Source organism: Stegostoma tigrinum, chromosome 8 (genome assembly GCF_030684315.1).
Source record: "Stegostoma tigrinum isolate sSteTig4 chromosome 8, sSteTig4.hap1, whole genome shotgun sequence".
In the NCBI taxonomy this organism is placed as follows: domain Eukaryota; kingdom Metazoa; phylum Chordata; class Chondrichthyes; order Orectolobiformes; family Stegostomatidae; genus Stegostoma; species Stegostoma tigrinum.
This window is the reverse complement of record NC_081361.1, coordinates 52,229,201-52,248,888: the sequence shown is the minus strand read 5'-3', so window position 1 is coordinate 52,248,888 and position 19,688 is coordinate 52,229,201. Positions and strand designations below refer to the sequence as shown.

The window sequence follows — 19,688 nt, the reverse complement described above, 5'->3', positions numbered from 1 at the left end:
TGCAAAAAAAAACACTTGGGCTGCTGAAAGTGGAACTGATATCAACTCCAATGGCAAATCAGTAAGTTTTTGATATTTCAGTAATAACTGTTATTTAATTTGCAATTTTCTAAAACAACTTTAAAAAAGCTACAAAGTATAATTTGTTAATTGGTGAAACATGCAAATCTTACAGAATTGAACATCCAAGTGGTGGCTATAGGAAGTTGTTTGAAACAGTCAAGGAAACGGCTCAACCACTGCCAGCCTGTGTTAGAGGTTTGATATTTCTAACTTTTGTTTTAAGAGTCAAATTTGCAAATTAAGAGTTAGAAATGTCTTGTTTTAATTTTTGCTTTTGCAATTTGTACCAATGCTAACTTGTACTGATAATCAGACCTTATTAATGCTCAGCGGTAGTGCACAAATAAACTCTTAGAAAAATGTCTGCCTGCTTTCTCATAATGTGGATTACATCCAGCAGGAGAGCAAGTTCATTTTCTAAATATTTTCATCCTGTAAAAGAAAGGAGAAAGATAAACGCAGCAACTATAGGTTAGCTAGACTGGAGGCAGAGTTGGGAAAACTCTTGAGACATTTATCCAGGGTAATATTAATTGACCTTCAGAAAATGATTGAATAACAGAAGAAGGTTAATATGACGTTGTTAAAAGCAAATCACATTTTTAGAGTCCAAGATGAAGCAATTGAGAGACTTGATGAGGGAAATGAAATTAATGCATCATTTTTTAAAAAGAAGTATGATAAAGTAATGCATAATATATCAGCTGAATTTGAACTCTGCAATTGAAGGATGATGGCTGCATGCATATAATGCTGTCTATACAACAGAAAGGAAAGAGTAGTGACAAACATTTATAAGACTTGAGGGCAGTCTGCTGGGGTATCCCTAGTGGGTTTTGTTTGGACACTACCGTCTTTGACAAATTTGTGAACTGCACTTCGGTAAGTATGGCATAATTTCAAGGTATGTAAATAGTACAACATTTGGAAGCGTAGAAAACAGTGAGGAGGAGTGCAACAAATTTCAGGACTAGTAAAATGGGCAGACAGGTGGCAGATTAACAGGAATGGGGACTGACTTGTTTTTATGGGAAAATGAAAAATGACAAAAGCCAAATGATATGATTTGAAAGGGAATACAAGAAGCAGGAGAGCAATACATCTCTGTAAACAAATCATAGAAGGTGGCAGGAGAAATTGAAATATTATGTGGTACCCTTGGCTGTATACATGACAATACAGAATAAACAAACAATAATAATCCTTAAAATAGCTTAGTGGCCAATTCTGGGAACCATATTTAGGCAGGAATCCAAAGCATTGAAGATGGTGCAGAAGAGACTTAGAAAACGGTACTAGGGATAAAAGACTTCAGCTAAAGGAAGAGATTAAAGAAGTTGGAATTGTCTCCTTTTGAAGCAAGGATTTACAACAAGTGTTCAAAATCATGAAAACTTTGATAGAATAAATAAGGAGAAATATTTTCTCATCTAAACAGTTCTCGTAATCTGCAGTAGATGCAGTGTAGGATTTTTACTTTCAGGATATTTGCATCTGTTTGGCAATACTTACATCAGCTCCCAAAATAACCTGATGTGGGTAGCACAGTACTGAAAGATTGAATAGATGTTTGTTACAGCTTCAGTATTTTAATACATACATTATAATGTCAGGTACAGTTGTCTAAGCCAGTACTGACCATTTTGGTTACAAACTGTTGCATATTTCCCTCAGCATCTTGTTCCAGATGCACCTTTAAGATGGAGGCTGAGATCTTCATGTTACTGTGTGACATGATGATATCAGCATATCTCTTGAAGGTATATGTGTACTAGTGGTAGCCGTGAGAAAACATTTCCCTTTAATCCAACAATAAAATGGAAATCTCCAAGCAAGTATTCATTGTTGTACATAGGCATATGTTGTTTCTTCAATAATTACAAAAACAGGTAAAATGGAGTTAACCACTTCAGCAAGTCAAACTTTGAAATAGCAAATTAGAAATTTGTCAATCATCCTGAACTGGAATCATATTCCCTCCTGGAGAGGTGCATCCTATTCTTGGCTGGTCTTGGCTGACAACTTGCTTTTCTTGCTGTTAGTTGCTGTCACTCAATGTCATCGCATAATTATTTCTGAGCTTTCTTCCTTGTTCTCTTTCTGTTTAATTGGCATGAAATACATTGGCCTGAGTTAGCTTCTGTTCCTTTGCAATGTAGCAACATAATCAGTAATGACTTTGTATGATTTGTGATACAGGCAGCAACACCTGTACTATTTGGGTGCATGCCTGTTTATGGGAGTCAGAAGTCAGAATTCTTTGATGCCACTTGAAGCTAACCAATATACCCAAAAAGAGGTGCACTTTGTCTGTAGATGACGCTTATCAGGAGATGAATAGCTACAAGACCTACAGGCCAGCAAGCTTTTCACTGCTGCAGTGGAGGCCCCGATCCAGTTGCTGGATAGTAAGAGGGAGATCCTATTCTTTTGAGGAGGCATCTGGGAAACACTTGGACATAGCCAGTTAAAGAATGCATGACCAGGAGGTTAACATTTAAGGACACAATTAAAAGGTTTACTGGATTCATACAGATGGAGTATAATGTGGAAATACAAGAAGTTGTCCATTTTGAAAAATAAACACAATGGGAGATATCATTTAATTGGAGAGAAACTACAGAATGCTGCAGGACAGACAAATTTTGGCATACTTGTATATACATCACAATAAGCTAGCATACTGACCGCACATAATTAAGCCAATGGATGTAAATACAGTGGATGTCCAAAGAGACTTGCGCATTCAGGTGCATAGATCTTTAAAATGCCATAAAACAGGTGCAAAAAAAATCAAGAAAACTAGTAGAATGCTACCTAAATAGGACTGGAGTGTAAGAATGCAGACTTTATACAAAGATTATGCAAAACCCTAGTTTGACTCAATTCGGAGTACTGTGAGCAGATCTGGGTATCACAGCTTAGGAAAGAAAGATTGGTCTTGGAAGGAATTCAATGTAGGTTTACAAGAATGATATGTGGACTTTACTGGTCAAATTGGGAGGGGAAAATACACAAATTAGACCCGTTTTCTCTAAAATTTAGAAAGTAAAGGCTGGCCTGATCAAAATCTTCAAGATATTTAAAAGAAAACATAGAGTTCATAAAGGCAAGGTATTACCACTGTTTGGGAATTCTAGAACGAGGGACATAGCCTAAGAATTAGGGCCAGACAAGCAAGAGAGATGTTAGGAAGCACGTTTATACACAAAGGGTGATAATTGGAACTCTCTTCCAGAAACAATAGTAGATGCTAGATTAATTGTTAATTTTGTATATGAGATCAATTTTGCTAAGCAAAGGTATTACAGGACTTGGTCCAAAGGAAGGTATATGGAGCTAGGCCACAGATAGGTTATGTTCTTATTGAATGACAGAACAGGCTTAAGGGCTAAATGGCTGACTCCTCATCCTATGAGTGTTAGTCTTTATTACAAAAAAGTAGAGGATAAAAATAGGAAAGCTTTGCTACAGATTTACAGGGTGTTGATGAGACTACACTTTGATTATCATGTACAGTTTTGATCCCTTTATTTAAGTGGAGGGAGACATTTGTATTGGAGGCAATTCAGATAAAGTTCACTAGGTTGATTTCTGCATTGAAGGGATTGCCTTATGAAGAAAAGCTGAGCAGGTTGACTGATGATGTTCTGAAGTTAAGAAGAATGAGAGGTAATCTTAGTGAAACATATAAGATTCTGAGGGGATATATAGGGTAAATGCTGAGAGTTAATTCTCCCCCTGTGAGGGAGACTAGAACTAGGAACCACAATTTGGGATTTCATTTAAGACTGAGAAGAGGAGATTTTTTTTCTCGCAGAAGATGGTTAATCTTTGGAATTTTCTAAGCCAAAGGAGCAGTAGAGGCTCCATCATTTGATATAATTAAAGTTGAGTTAAGCAAATTTTTGATCAACAATGTGCACAAGGTTATGGGGCAATCAAGAAAGTCAAGATTTTGCCAGAATCAGATCAGTCAAATTTTATTGAATGGCAAAGCAAGCCTAGGGGTCAAGTGGTCTACTCTTGCTCATATTTCTTACACTACTCCCAATACCCCATCCTAAGATTTTGCAATCACTGTATCATTGAAATGTACATTTCCCCACATCTCACAAGCCAACCATTTAGCCATATCATGCACATTCTCAACATTTCTAATGTATGCTTCTTTCCCATAGGCAAAGTCACCTGCAACTTTGTCAGTATACTACCATCCGAGGAGGCTGCACTCACCTGTGCCCCCGCTTAGTGGAAGAAAAAGTGCTCCATCATGGACGAGAGCTAAATAATCATCACACAGATCATTTCTTCACACATTATCCATATCTCTCTTCCCTTCCATTTTACACTATGCACTCCCCATGCCAAACTCTGATTGCTTTTTATGAACCATTTCTTTCTCTTGCATTCTTTCATGAATATATCTGCCTTTGTGTCTCCCTTTCATTTCAGTTGTTGACAATGTAGATTCATGTGTGTCACTTTAAGATGAGGATGCCAGCCTTCCTGGAGATGCAGCAACATTCGATGTGCTTGCAATGATCGAAATCTCAGATACTGGTAAAATGCATAATTTAGATGTTATAGTAGGGGATGTGGCTTCCTGCAGTGAATCACCAGGAGAAAATCTGCAGGAACTAGGACAATTGATAAGAATGCAAGGTCACTAGATGATGATCATCAATATTGGATCTGCCATAGGGACTTCAGAAGCAAATTATCAGGGCCCAGCCTACCAAAAGTCATTTGGACACATACCAGGAAATGTTTGATGCACTATTTAGTATGCCAGTTGGTTTGTTCCCAATGGCTCTCTCAATTGCAGCTTTCAATTCCAATCTATGCCAAAGCTTCGTATAAAACTCAAGAACCATTCTGTCCAATGTGGATGGAACAGTCCAACAATTGTGCTTACTGTGATGTTGCCTGTACTGACAGCTCTGATTCTATCTTTGAATGTTCAGGTGACTGTCATCTTAGTTTTGAGAGCCAGAGGCTTCCAGGGTTCTGCTTCACTTCTGTAGTTTGTGCCCTGAAGAAGGGTATAAACCCAAAAAGTCAACTTTCCTGCTCCTATGCTGCCTGGCCTGCTGTGTTCCTCTAGCTCAACACTGTATTGATTCTTCCTTCTCTGCTTTTTATCTCCCTCCTGCTGCACTTCCGAGATGTTGATAAAGGCTAGTTCTCTATGATAACTATGCTGGAGAGAATGCAACAGAGGACCATAAAGCTGAAAAACCAGTCAAGATTGTTAAGCAAAATTCCACCCAGAATTCAGGGGAAAAATAATTGCTTGGGGAATTAGTGACAAGATAGTTCTTATTGGTTATTGAACAACTTTTCCAGGATTCCTCACAGGAGTCATGAACCAAGTCCGACAGTAATATCCTTTGTAAGCTGGTAACTAACATTTAATCTGACTGCCTGGTTTGGACAAAAGGGAACAGAAGGGATTGAAACTGTTCGAAATTCATGATCGCCAGCTGAAAACTAAACACAGAACTGCACATGTGCCTTTTCTTTTGCCGAAAACAAACCAGACATCTGGAATCTGGCACCATGCAATCTGGGGAAATATGCAAAAATATTATTTAGAAACTGTTTGCCTAATGCTCTTCAGATGCATTAATGATCATTATGTCCACATAGAGAAATTTATACTATTTTATAAGGTCTTCACAGTTCATGAACTTGCACTGCTTGTATCCTGTGGTTCTTCAATTTCTTTGTTCTAATGGTTATTCTATTCTTACCAACTTTCCAGTCCAGGTTTTGTTTCTACTTTTTACTAATTTACTAATTTTCATTAGCTTTTTCTGTGGTTGCTATTGTAAAGAACATCACCACAAATTAGTTGTGCAGACAAATATTACTGAAGCATTGCAAAGGTACTGCAAATGTTCTTAGTGAAGAAATGTATGTTGACCAAGAAACTGGCAGAATTTTTCCATGTAATATTCTACATCCAGATACTTAGCCAGAAATAGCTACTTTGTTTGCAAAAGGCAATAAATTCCAATTCTCCTCTGCACTGTTCCTCTGACATTGTGTGCTAATAGAGGATTAAAAAGCATGACCTCCTAGTTCGTAGGAGCGCTACCACTGAGCCAAGCTACCTCTTTCACTGCGAGTTTTGTATACATGCTTCATAGTAACACAGCTAGTTGAACAAAACTATCGAGGCATTGTCTGTTGATTAATTTGGACCACTTTTTCCGGCTGTCTAGGTGCAGTTCCTTCTTGGTTAAAGGGGAGCCTTCTACGATGTGGTCCAGGTTTATTTGAGGTAGGCTCCGAGCCATTTTATCATCTATTTGACGGACAAGCTCTTCTTCACAAATTTGACTTCAAGAATGGAGAAGTCACCTATTACAGACGGTATTGTGCAATTTAAATATTTCATGTTTTCCAACATTAAGTACTTCCACAAATTTCTTTTAGAAAGTACAGTCTGAGTAGATTTTAGTAATTCTTCTGGAAATATACAAGGTGAACAATATCACAAAAACATGGGAGCCAATTTTGAATAAGTACAAGTGGCTTGTTTTTTGGAAAAAAGTTACTTTATTTTCATTCTGAATGGCACCATATACAATATTATCTTCATAATTAAACAAATCAGGACAACTTAGCCCTTCTTAATGTTTCCTAAGACATTTTGGATGACCTCACCCAAAACTTTGAGGGGGGGGAATACCTCAGGGCAAGAAGGTGGAAAAAGATCAGCCTTCAAACACTGATTCTTAACTATTTATCCAGCAAGCCTTGAATGGAAAGCAAATGTATGAAAAGAATGTGTTTGAGCACAGCTCTGCTCTGCATGATAAAGTCTTGGGAATACGTGAGTAACTACTTGCCAATTAGTTTCCACTCCCTACAAATGCCTCCCCAACTGCTTTATCTCTCCTTAAATTCCACCATTTACCAAGATTTTGGTCTCAATTTCAAATATCTTTTTATTTTTCTCCACTTTTTTTTCCCTACGAAATGAAGTGCCTTGAAATGTTTTATATAAATGCAGGTCTTCTTATTGTTAATGATTATGTACAAGCACGTATTGTCTTCACATAACACTCAGCTGTTCAGTGTTTTAATGCAGTTGTTAATGCACTTAAAATAAATGATTGCATATCTGCAGTGGCATAGTAGAGGGCAAGTGTTAAGCATTTGTTAATCAACATCATTATCAATTACTTTTTTTGATAAATTTGCAATTATTTATACTTCAGCAGAGAATTTTGCTTTCTTTGTAGGTTTATTCAAACCGATGCTTATGTGAGGGCCATGACTGAGAAACGGATAGTAATCACCGAATTTGGTACTTTTGGTTATCCTGATCCATGCAAGAACATCTTCTCCAGGTTATAAAAATAATTTGCTACTATTAATTTGGAGTCTTTGTTTTGGGAAATGTGAATGCCTGAAATGTGAGTAAAATGCACAGTGATTTTTAAAAGAAAAAGAACAGACAGAAGTAATGGATGGGGTGAAAATTGCACGGCAGAATATACTGGAAAGACTGCACAGCATTACAGCGCATTGTCATCTGATCCACATAGCTTGTAGCCCAGGAAATGGGATGGAGATAGCAGAAGCACTTGCATAGTCTTCTGATTAGAGTATGACAAATGTGACATCTCTATTCAAGAAAGGGTGTAAGGACAATTCTCACTTAGTACAAACCCGTCAGTTTAACATTAGAGTTACATCAGGAAAAAAAACATCAACGGGCACCTGAAGAGATTTGCATTCATTAAAGAGAGCTAGTGGTTAGTTGACATCCTTTTATTGCAGAGAGATGATGGGAATGTATTTCACGAACATTGTTGATGTCAGGTAAAATCATCTGCACTCATTTTGATGGCTGATCAGTGAAACAGTGGTGTTCCCCAAACATCAATGCAAGAGCATTGCTTTATTAAAGACTTTGACTTTGGAATACTGTGTAAAATTTCAAAATTTTCTGACAATACCAAAATTAGAGATGCCACAAGCAATATATTCTGCAGAATACAGGGCTAATGGCAGGATTCTTGGTAGTGTGGAGGAAATTGGCGAACTTGGGGTCCATGTTCATAGATCCCTCAAAGTTGCTACCCAAGTTGATAGGGTTGTTAAGAAGGCATATGGTGTGTTGCCTTTCATTGGCAGGGGTATTGACTTTAAGAGCCACGAGGTTATTGCTGCAGCTCTATAAAACCCTGGTTAGACCACACTTGGAATATTCTGTTCAGTTCTGGACCCCTCAATATAGGAAGGATGTGGACGCTTCAGAGAGGGTGCAGAGGATATTTACCAGGATGCTGCCTTGACTGGAGGACAGGTCTTATGAGGAAAGGTTGACGGAGCTCGGACTTTCCTCAATGGAATGAAAAAGGATGACCTTTTGCCTCTACACAATCCATATCCCTCTATTTCCTGTCTATTCTTAGATCTGTCAAGATGCCTTTTAAACATTGCTACTGTATCCATCTCCACCACATCATCTGATAACACATTCCAGGCACTCTCCACCCTCTGTGGAAAAAAACTTGCCTTTCACATCTCTTTTAAACTTCCCCTTTCTTTTACCTGAAATGTCTCCACTAGTAACTGACATTTCTAACCTGGGAGAACGACTCCGACTATCCATTCTATCCATGTCTCTCATAATTTTGTAAACTTGTATCAAGTCCTTTGACATTCAAGTGAAAGCAAACAAAGTTTGTCCAATCTCTCCTCGTAGCTAATGCCCTCCAAATTAGGTAACAACCTGGTAAACCCTTTCTGTACCCTCTCCAAAGCCTCCACATCCTCGTTGTAGTGTGGCATCCACAAGGGTACTCAAAATTTCAAATGTGGCCAAACTAAAGTTCTGCACAACTGAAAAATTACTAGCCACTTTTTATGCCCCAACCAATGAAGGTAAGTGTGCAAAATGCCTTCTTGACCATGCTTATTGACTTGTGTTGCTACTTTCAGGGAGTTGTGGTCCTGTATGCCTATATCCTACCGTGTGTTAATGCTGCTAAGGGTTCTGTCATTTATTGCATACTTTGCTCCTGCATTGGATCTTCCAAAATACATCACCTCATATTTGTCCAGATTAAACTTCATCTGACATTTCTCCACTCAAGTGTCTGGCCTATTTATATTCTGTTGTATGCTAATGCAATACTTCTGTGCAACCTTACAAATCAGGTCACCCACACTCTCCTCCTAATCACTCAATGTATATTATAAACAACAGGGGTCCCAGCACTGATTCCTGTGATACACCGCTGGCCACTGATTTCCAGTCAGAAAAACACCCTTCCACTGCTGTCTTCTATGACGAAATCAGTTCTGTATCTATCTTACTAGTTCACTGCTAATCCCGTGTGAATTCACCTTTCATATCAGCCTGTCATAAAAAAACCATAAAGACGCTTTGCTAAAGTCCAAACAGACAGCATCTACTGCCATGCCTTCATCAATGACCTTTGTCATTTCCTCAAAAAACCTAATCAAGTTTGCGATGCAACACTTGCCATAAGAATCTTCTCCAATAATTTCCCGACAACTGACATGTCTCCATGTAATTTCCAGAATTATCTCTGTTGCCCTTCTTAAACAAAGCACCAATGTTGGCTATTCTCATCTTTCAGAGTTTATTAAAATGTACAAGACCCTGAGGAGCCTTGACAAGGTGTGCACTGGAAGAATGTTTCTTATGGGAGAGATTAGGAGCAGTATAAAGATGAGGGGTTGCAGAGATAGTAGGAACTGCCAATGCTGGAGAATCTGAGACAAAAAGGTGTAGAGCTGGATGAACACAGCAGGCCAAGAAGCATCAGAGGAGCAGGAAAGCTGACGTTTCGGGTCTGGACCCTTCTTCAGAAATGGGGGAGGGGAAGGCAATTCTGAAATAAATAGGGAGAAAGGGGGAGGCAGATAGAAGATGGATAAAGGAGAAGAAAGGAGGAGAAGACACAGACCGGTCGAGGAGGCGGGGTTGGAGCCAGTAAAGGTGAGTGTAGGTGGGGAGCTAGGGAGGGGATAGGTCGGTATGGAGGATGGACAGGTCAAGGAGGCGGGATGAGGCTAGTAGTAGGAGATTGGGTTGGGGCTTGAGGTGGTAGGAGTGGATAGGTGGGAGGACAGGTTAGGGAGACAGGTACAAGCTGTGCTGGTTTTGGGATTCAGTCGGGGGAGGGAAGATTTTGAAGCTTGTGAAGTCCACATTGATACCATTGGGCTACAGGGTTCCCAAGCGGAATATGAGGTGTTGTTCCTGCAACCTTCGGGTGGCATCATTATGACACTGCAGGAGGCCCAGGATGGACATGTCATCCAAGGAGTGGGAGGGTAAGTTGAAATGTTCGCGACTGGGAGGTGCAGTTGTTTGATGCGAACCGAGCTTAGGTGTTCCATAAAGCAGTCCCCAAGCCTCCGTTTGGTTTCCCCGATATAAAGGAGGCCGCATCTGGAACACAAGCTTCAAAATCTTCCCTACCCCGACTGAATCCCAAAACCAGCCCAACTCGTACCTGTCTCCCTAACCTGTCCTCCCACCTATCCACTCCTCCCACCTCAAGCCCCACCCCAATCTCCTACTACTAGCCTCATCCACCCCCCTCCTTGACCTGTCTGTCCTCCGTGGACTGACCTATCCCCTCCCAAACTCCCCACCTACACTCACCTTTACTGGGTCCAACCCCGCCTCCTTGACCTGTCTGTCTCCTCTCCTCCTATCTTCTCCTTCATCCATCTTCTATTTGCCTCCCCCTTTCTCCCTATTTATTTCAGAATTGCCTTCCCCTCCCCCATTTCTGAAGGAGGGCCTAGACCCAAAACGTCAGCTTTTCTGCTCCTCTGATGTTGCTTGGCCTGCTGTGTTCATCCAGCTCTACATCTTGTTGCCTAAAGATGAGGTGTATTCCATTTAAGACTGAGATGGGGACTTTTTTTTCCTCAGAGGAACACGATTCTGTAAACTCTTTTCATGAGAGATCACTGGAAACAGGGTCAATGAATATTTTTAGGGCAGACGTTGATAGATTATTGACTAACCAAGAATTTAAAAGTTCTTGGCATCAGGAGAGAAATGGTATTGAGGAGCCAATCAAATCATCAATGGTCTCATTGAATGGCAGAACAGGCTTGAGGGGCCAAATGGTTTAAATCTGTTCTTAAGTTGCATGCTGACATGTAGGTTGACTGAGACTGATATTTTTTTTCCTCTACTTGCATGTGAATTGCAGTTCATTTTCTTCCAGTCGGCCCCTGTTCTATCACATTCTCAAGCCTCCAGGTTAAGCTTTTTTGGTGGTACAACTATCAGCCCACCAGGATTTTGGACGGGATCATCAGTGACTTTCTAGTTGCTTTTTTTTTTGCCCGTGGGCTTTCCAAACTCTGTCAGGTCACTAGATTGAGATTTTTTTGTTTTCACCATCACTTGTCACTCTTATAAACTGACCTCGTGAGCAGTTACTAGACTCAAAACTGTGATCAGAGATAACGTGAACTGCAGATGCTGGAGAATCCAAGATAACAAAGTGTGAAGCTGGATGAACACAGCAGGCCAAGCAGCATCTCAGGAGCGCAAAAGCTGATGTTTCGGGCCTAGACCCTTCAAAAGACAATGATGAATGAAGGGTCTAGGCCTGAAACATCAGCTTTTGCGCTCCTGAGATGCTGCTTGGCCCGCTGTGTTCACCCAGCTTCACACTTTGTTATCTTATACTTGACTCAAAACATTGACTCAGGTCTCTTCCCACAGATCCTGTCAAATGTGCTGAGTTTTGCCAGGTATTTGTGTTTTTGTTTCAGATCTCCAGCATCTGCAGTTCTTTGTTTTAGTCTTGTATTTCCTGTATTTTTTGGAGAGCACCCTATTGCCTCATATCTAAATATTTAAGAAAATAAATCTGGGGTCCTTAACATTAAAGCCTCGGGTTTGTACTTATCACCATGATTTCATCTGGGCCATCATAATGCTACCTCCTGGGCATAATCATATATGAACTGTCATTCAATAAGACACATACATTATCAAATTTAAACAGTGACACTATAGAATTTACTGTTTTACAAACTATTTTCTAGAAAGTAAGCTTTGTCCTGAATTCACGCCCAATAGCTTTTGATGACTAGGTGCTTATGGAGAATTCTGGATTGCCCTGCAAGATGTCATTTCTGAGAAAAAAGTGCTTAATCTAGAATTTTCTCATTGTAATATTTTCCAATGTCTTTTTTTAAAAACATGTCTTATTTCTCCTCATTTCAGATTCTTTTCCTACTTTGAAGGTATTGAAATTACTGACAATGCTCTAGTAAATGTGTATCCCATTGGAGAAGACTATTATGCCTGCACTGAAACCAACTACATCACAAAGATCAACCCAGAAACATTGGAAACAATACAAAAGGTTATCAAGTCCAGCTTTTAATACATTGTTATGGTTGGGTGATTTGAATCAGGGCATTCATAATGAATGCAGTAAGCATGTTCTGTTGTTGTAGAGATTTTTTCATCTGCTGCACTTAAATCAGTTGAACAATTATCACACATAGTTGTAACATGGAATGGTTTTACTTCATTTTCTTCCCCTCAGAGGTACAATAAGTGTGTCAATTATTTTTGCTTTAGTGCTGCATAAATTGAATGTTATTTTACCTTCGAAACATACAATTAAGAAGGATGAACGAGAAATGCTTTTTCTCGTACTTAAATGAATCAGATGTGAAATTGCTTAACTTAAAACATTATGCAATAAATCAATGCAGATTAGTTAAAGAACAGCATGACTCACAATATTACTACATTGGGCAGTGGCACTGTGTTGCTATCTTCGAATAAGATCATTAGCACTGTGTATCCGGATCCATAAGTGATTATTATGGCACTGCTGTTAGAGAGTCAATCATATTCAATTGAAAAATTTTTTTAACAATAAACCATCTTGGGCTCTATCTCACTCAAAGAACACACAGGGATGAAAATTCAATACTGTCGCTTGTACAGAACAGACATAATAATATCTAACTTAGCATAGACACATATCCATTCTGCATGGAAATTTGAGCCAGTACTAAATTGGTTCTACGTTTTTTTTCAGCAGTCAGTTGCCCAAAAGAGGCAAAATTGAAATGAAGTAACTGCAACTATTTTGACTTCAACTAGCATGTCAAAATGGTGATCAGCCATGATCTTATTGAATGGCAGAGCAGATTCAATGGGCTGAATCACCAACTTCTCCTAGGCCTTTTGGTCTTACAGCGCTGCCTTTTCAAATGTTTTGCAATTGACCTCTGCAGGCTGCTCAAGTAAAGATTTTAAGACTTCAGAAATAGTCATTTTTGTAGAATTGGATCGCAACGATGTGTGCTTATCATGGCCGTGACTTCTTACTGAGTCAACCACACGGCTATGTTTTTGGAGTCACATGTAAGTGATTAATTAATGATTTCTGTTATTGTTGGTTTGAAACTGACTTTGTAGATTAAGTTATAGGTGCAAATTAATTTCTAAGCTTTACTTTCTTTCAGAACAGCATAATAGACGGACAGTACGTTTTGCTTTGGAAGCTTTGGTTCACTTCTATAGTCATTATATTCTCTTAATTCACTCATTACAAATTATCTAGACCACTGACTTCTCTTGACACTCTATGGAACTCTATGTACTTGTTCTGTTAATTTTAACATTGTCATCTTTGCTGCACATTGGCATTTTAGAAGATATTGCTGCATTCATCATCAAACCATCTTAATATTCATTCTCATGCAGAACAGTAGCAACACAGTTAACAAAATATGACTTTATTGTTATTTTGAAGATGGGAAAAGGAGCAGGCCATTCAGCCCCTTAAAACTGTTTTGCTTCTATTCTATGTACAATCATTGATTTGTACCTCAATTCCTTTGATCCATGTACATATATTAGCCTCATGAAAATCAGTCAAACTCAGAGTTGAAAATGCCACAGTGTTATGGAAAGGGAGTTCTAGATTTCCAGTACATTTTAGGTGAAAAAAAGAGCTTCCTAATTTTACCCCTCGTTGAGCTCTGATACTCATTTAATCCTTAATTCTAGATTCTCCTACTCCAAAGAAATGTTTCTCTGAAGCCACTAAATTTAATCTTCTTTTCAATCCTTTTAAAAACTTTAAGTAAATCATGATGTTATTTTTCAGTTGGCATACATTTGTGTTTGATTTGTTAATCTAATAGTTTTCTTACAAATGCAACAACCATATGAAGTAGGATGTGAGCTTCTTTTACTCATTTAGACTTCGTTTAACTGCATTCCTTTCCTGGACTTTAAACACTTTGCTGGGAAATGGTTTGGTTTTGATGTACTGCTGACCTCTCAGGAGTCACTTTACTTTGCCCTTTTCTATGCTAAGCATTATATGACTACCTCAGTATTTAGTTCTTTTTATCACCCAAGGCCACAACATTACAATTTCAGGGTGACTTCAATTAATGGTGTTTTCCAACAAACCTCCAAAATTAGCTGATCCATTGCGTAAAGCAATTGCTACAGATTCAACAGTTCCATTAGAAATTCTGCTCCAGCACAGGAAAACTACCACTGAGCATTTCAATTGTGTCAATCCAAGTGAGTTGGTACACATGCCCAACAAGATTAGTAACTAGGGTTTAATTAAGCTCAGTTGCAATTAAGTTTTTAAATACAATTGCTGCTTCTGATTAAATATCAATTGCATAATCCCGTGATACAGTAACGTTTGTCCTAGAATTCACAGTGTGGCCTAGTTTTTGTGTATCATCCCTCATTTGAATGATAAAGGTTCATGATGTTGGGTCAATAATTAGTATGGATGCTGGATTGGTGAATGGGAAAAAAGCCAGAATAAGGATAAGTAAGATATTTTCAAGTTGGTAGGATATAAATTGTGAAGTGCTGCAAAGATCAATGCTGGCACCTAGCTGCTAACAACGATATTAATGGCTTAGGTGAAAGTTATTAAGAATAATACGTTGTGAAATGACATCAAGGATATAGAGGAAGATTCATTTATCTTTTATTGGCTATATACATAATTGTAGGAGAGAACATTTATCGAACCGTGTAGGCTCAATCTGAGTTCTGTGTCTAGCAGCAAGCATCATCGGTGACATATACTATTTGTCAGCATAATGGGATTTGCTTATTATCTTATATAATATATCCAAGTTCTTTAACAGTACCAAGTGAGGTAAAGTTAGAAATAATGTGGATGACAAAAAGCAGTTAGGGTGCCAAGAGAGTGAGAGTGTTAAAGTGCCAGGTGAGTGGATGAGGGTTTAGGGAACATCAAGGGATCAGGTTGGATTGGTGTCAGGTGTGGCACGGGTGAGGGGTAAGGAGAGAGGCAATGTCTGCAAAGTGACAGGTCAGGGAATGGTATCGAGTTCCGAGGTATCAGGGGCCTGGGGATATCAATGATGAGTTGGAGGTTCACTTTAATAGTTGTCTAGGAGTTTGAGCAGGTTTTCATCCTCATAATATTACCTACATTACATTTAAACTCAGAGTTCAAACCCTGTGAATTCTCCAAATTTCAGAGAATTCTTTTTGTCAGATGCAGAGTAATTGTCCATTTGAATTATGAATTTACTAAGCAATTTCCTTGGAGTCAGCTGCATCACAATTTCTGTGTGTAGCCAACTGACAGCTCCAATTTGTGCTGCTGCAATGACTACCTGGTCATTGAAAAATTTGGGCCAAGAGATTTTGAGGGGACATTACAGGATAGGTGACAAGAATTTATTTCCCTAGATGGCGAGTCCAGAACTAGGAGCTCTCGTCCCCAGAATAATGGATTGATCATTTAGCACTTGGGTAAAAAAGAATTACTTCACTCAAGAGTTGTGAATTTTGGAATTCTTCATCCCTAAGGGTTATGAATGTGCAGTTACTGAGTTATTCATGGCTAAGTTTGATCGATTCATATAATCTGGGAGAAATCAAGGGAAATCGAATCAAGCAGAAATTGAGATCAAATACTAGCCTTTTCTTTATTCATTCGTGGGATCTGGCTTTTGGTGGCTGGACCATATTTATTGTACATCCCTAATTGCTCTTGAGAAAGGGTGGTGAGTTATTCTTTTGATATATTTCCAAGTCAAGGTAGTGAAAGGCTTGGAGGGGAACTGGCAGATAGTAATTTTCCCAAGTGTCTAATGTGTTTGTCTTTGTAAATAGCAGTGGTCATGAGTTTGGAAGGTATTGTTCAAAGAACTTTGGTGAATTTCTGCAGTGCATCTTGTAGATGATACACACTGTGGCTTATAGTGTGCCTCAATGGAAGGAGTGAATGCTTGAGGATGTGGTAACAATCAAAGAAGCTTCTTTGTCCTGGATGGTGTCAAGCTTCTTGTGTTGTTGGAACTGCACCATCCAGAAAAGTGTGGAGTATTCCATCACACTCCTGACTTGTGCATTGTAGGTGGTGGACAGAATTTGGGGAGTCAAGAGGTGAGCTACTCCCTGCTGGAACCCTAGCCTCTGGGCTACTCTCATAGTCATGGTACTTATGTGGTAATTCCATTTCAGCATTTAGTCAATGGTAACAATTAGAATGTTGATAGAGTGGGGTTTACCATATCATAGAATATGTAAAGGCAATGGTTAAACTTGTTCTCGTGAATGTTACTTGCTACTTATCAGCCAAACCAGGATATCATTTTAGGTCTTGCAGCATATGGACATGGTTTGCTTCAGGAACTTAGGAATTGCTAATGGCAGAGCAGGCTGAAAGCACCATGTGACTCAAGTTGTTACTATATGTTGTGCTGTGACATTTGTCTTTTTAACCGTTGTTTTTCTGACCTATGGTTATCTGTGTACAGCTGTCATGTAACTTTTTCTTCATTTCTCTATTCTGTAACTGAAGATTGTACCTAGGTACTCTGTCCCTAAGGTTGTGCTGTAAGTGGCGATTTATAAACTTTAAACTGAGTACATGTGACAATATAGAGATGTGTAGCATGGAAGCAGAGATAGTAGAAACTGCAGATGCTGGAGAATCTGAAATAACAAGGCGAAGAGCTGGATGAACACAGCAGGTCATGCAGCGGGGCTTAGCCAGCTATGTCCATCCAGCTCTGCACCTTGTTATCTAGCATGGAAGCAGACTGTTTGGTCCAACTCGTCCATGCTGACCAGATATCTTAAATTAATCTAGTCCCATTTGCCAACATTTTGCCCCTCTGCTCCTAAACCCTTCCCATTCATATACCTGTCCAGATGTTTCAAATGTTGCAATTGTACCAGCCTCCACCACTTCATTTGGCAGTGTACCAAATGCCTTCTTCACTATCCTATCTACCTGTGACTCCACTTTCAAGGAACAATGAATCTGTACTCCAAGGTCTCTTCGTTTAGCAGCACTCCCCAGGACCTTACAGTGGATAAGTGCTGCTCTGATTTGCCTTTCCAAAATGCAGCACTCGCGCTTATCTAAATTAAACTCCATCTGCTAGTTATCGGCTCATTGACCTATCTGATCAAGGCCCTGTCGAAATCTGAGGTAACTTCCTTCGCTGTCCACTACACCGCCAATTATTATGTCATTTGCAAACTTACTAACCATACTAATTGCATTTAGATCAATATATCTTGTGTGTTACATTCATATTTTCCTTCTTAAGTAAGCAGTTATAACAGTTACCTAGTAATTTGGTTAATGTTTTGGAGAAATGCAGGTTGTGGCGTTATAAACAAAAGAACTACAGATGCTGGAATCCAAAGCAGACATACAGGAGGCTGGACGAACAAAGCAGGCCAGGCAGCATGTGGAGGAAAGGACCAGTCAAAGTTTTGGGTATTGAACAGTCCTGAAGAAAGGTAATACCCAAAATGTTAACTGCTCCCTTGCTCCAGATGCTGCCTGGCCTGCTGTGTTCTTCCAGCCTCCTGTTTGTCGACCTTGTGGTGTTATAAGTTTGCAAAATTCTATAAAGTTTAGCTGAAACCTACTTAAACTTTTTTACTCCTTTTCATAAGGCTTTAAATTAAATGATTCACGCGGCCATTGTATTGAAGCTGGAATCTACAAAACTCAGCCAAATCTTGAATTTTAAACAGAATACCTGCTCCACTGGTGCTGTGCTTTTCAGTGTTATGATCCTCTTCAATATCTTTATTAATAATGTAATAAGTGGTATCACATAGGACATCCTGTAAGTCTTTATACCAGTCATTTCTTCAAAGGTTACAATACTCCTTTTTTGCTGGTGTTTCTTTGCTGGTAATTGACACAGTATCTTGGACATTAGGCATGCCTTGGAATATGGTAATTGTGCTTTGCATTTAAGATGATATTATCTTACATAATTAACATGATATCTTTGTGGTAGTGTAGTAGAATATGTCAATTGTTGAATTATATAATTGACTAGGGATCCTGGTTAATGAAAGCATTAACCTAGATAAAATTATCTAGAATTATGATGGGAAAGTCAAGGACATTGTCATTTTTGTTTATTGATGACAATATCCTATGGCAAAACAGTTTGCCTCCAAGGCTCAGAAGTGTTTCTCCTGGCTCATGTGCAAAATCCAACTACAAGCTGGTTCTGTGGTAAATAAAAGGAAATGTTACATATAATTATATAGGCATTATATAAATATAGGTAGCCATTGTTGGATGTACCATGGGAATGCTCTGGCCCACACAGTCACTGATCATTGGAGAGAAAGATACGTCCTGGGAAAAATTTTCATGAAGGTCCTTCACAACAAGACCTGCATAAAGTATTTTGTGAAAAGTAAAACTAATTTATACCATTTGAATTGCAATATCAGGGTGAATGATTTGATGCAGTCCTTTCAATGATACTGAAGCCAAATGTCCATTTTGCAACTGATAAGAACTCATTTTTTATTTGAAGTGGCAGCTAATGGAAGGTATTGTCCGGAAGGCACACGTGAGAACCGTTCAGATACACAGCGCTGAGTAATTCAGCTACCAATATGCTTGTTATATTGTAAATCCTCACTACTGCTCTATTGTGTTGTACAACTTATTTGGACTCTTCATTGCCATTGATGTGCTGCTACCATTGACCTTTTAAATTTGGGATCGACAGAGCCTGCTTTGTCTAGTGTTGTCAAGGAAAACCACTACATTGTCAGATAAGAAGAGACTCTTGTCTTAAGCAAGGTGGCAGTTTATTGTGTTAGCAATCAGATACAAGTTACAGTAGTATGATAGACATTGTTACAGAGACAATGGGGAGATTTAAATACTAGATTGATCTTCTTCGATATCCAGAGCTGTTCTCCCCATTTATGGGATCATCAAACTGGGTGTAGCCTAATGCACTCCTTGGTATTAACTTCTTAAGAACAAAGTACCTTATGCATCTTCCCTAATCCACCAAATTCAAGCTTATTTAAGTTGTTAACATTTGTGCATTCATGCATACAATTACATCTAGCCTGATCCGCCTCCCTGCCAGGGCTCTAACTTCACAAATTTGGGCAAGAGGGTGGTTTCCATATTCTTCCAGAATATGTTTTTGATGACTGACAAACTTCCACTTGAGGACTGGGGGAGAGAGAGATAATGGGAACTGCAGATGCTGGAGACTCCAAGATAATAAAATGTGAGGCTGGATGAACACAGCAGGCCAAGCAGCATCTC

The 19,688-nt window shown here is 39.0% G+C and overlaps 1 protein-coding gene across 3 annotated transcripts in view; it reads left to right on the top strand.

Moving 5' to 3' along the window:
* Window positions 1-19,688, top strand: part of rpe65c (retinoid isomerohydrolase RPE65 c) — a 38,075-nt gene continuing 18,387 nt past the window's right edge. For 2 of the 3 annotated variants that reach the window (XM_059647881.1, XM_059647880.1), the window contains exons 1-5: window positions 1-61; window positions 176-258; window positions 6,294-6,444; window positions 7,320-7,427; window positions 12,317-12,458. In XM_059647881.1, coding sequence (XP_059503864.1) covers window positions 51-61; window positions 176-258; window positions 6,294-6,444; window positions 7,320-7,427; window positions 12,317-12,458 — 495 coding nt within the window. In that variant the 5' untranslated portion in view covers window positions 1-50. Of the gene's footprint in view, window positions 62-175; window positions 259-6,293; window positions 6,445-7,319; window positions 7,428-12,316; window positions 12,459-19,688 lie in introns of those variants that run through there. The other variant, XM_059647882.1, reaches the window with a different exon arrangement.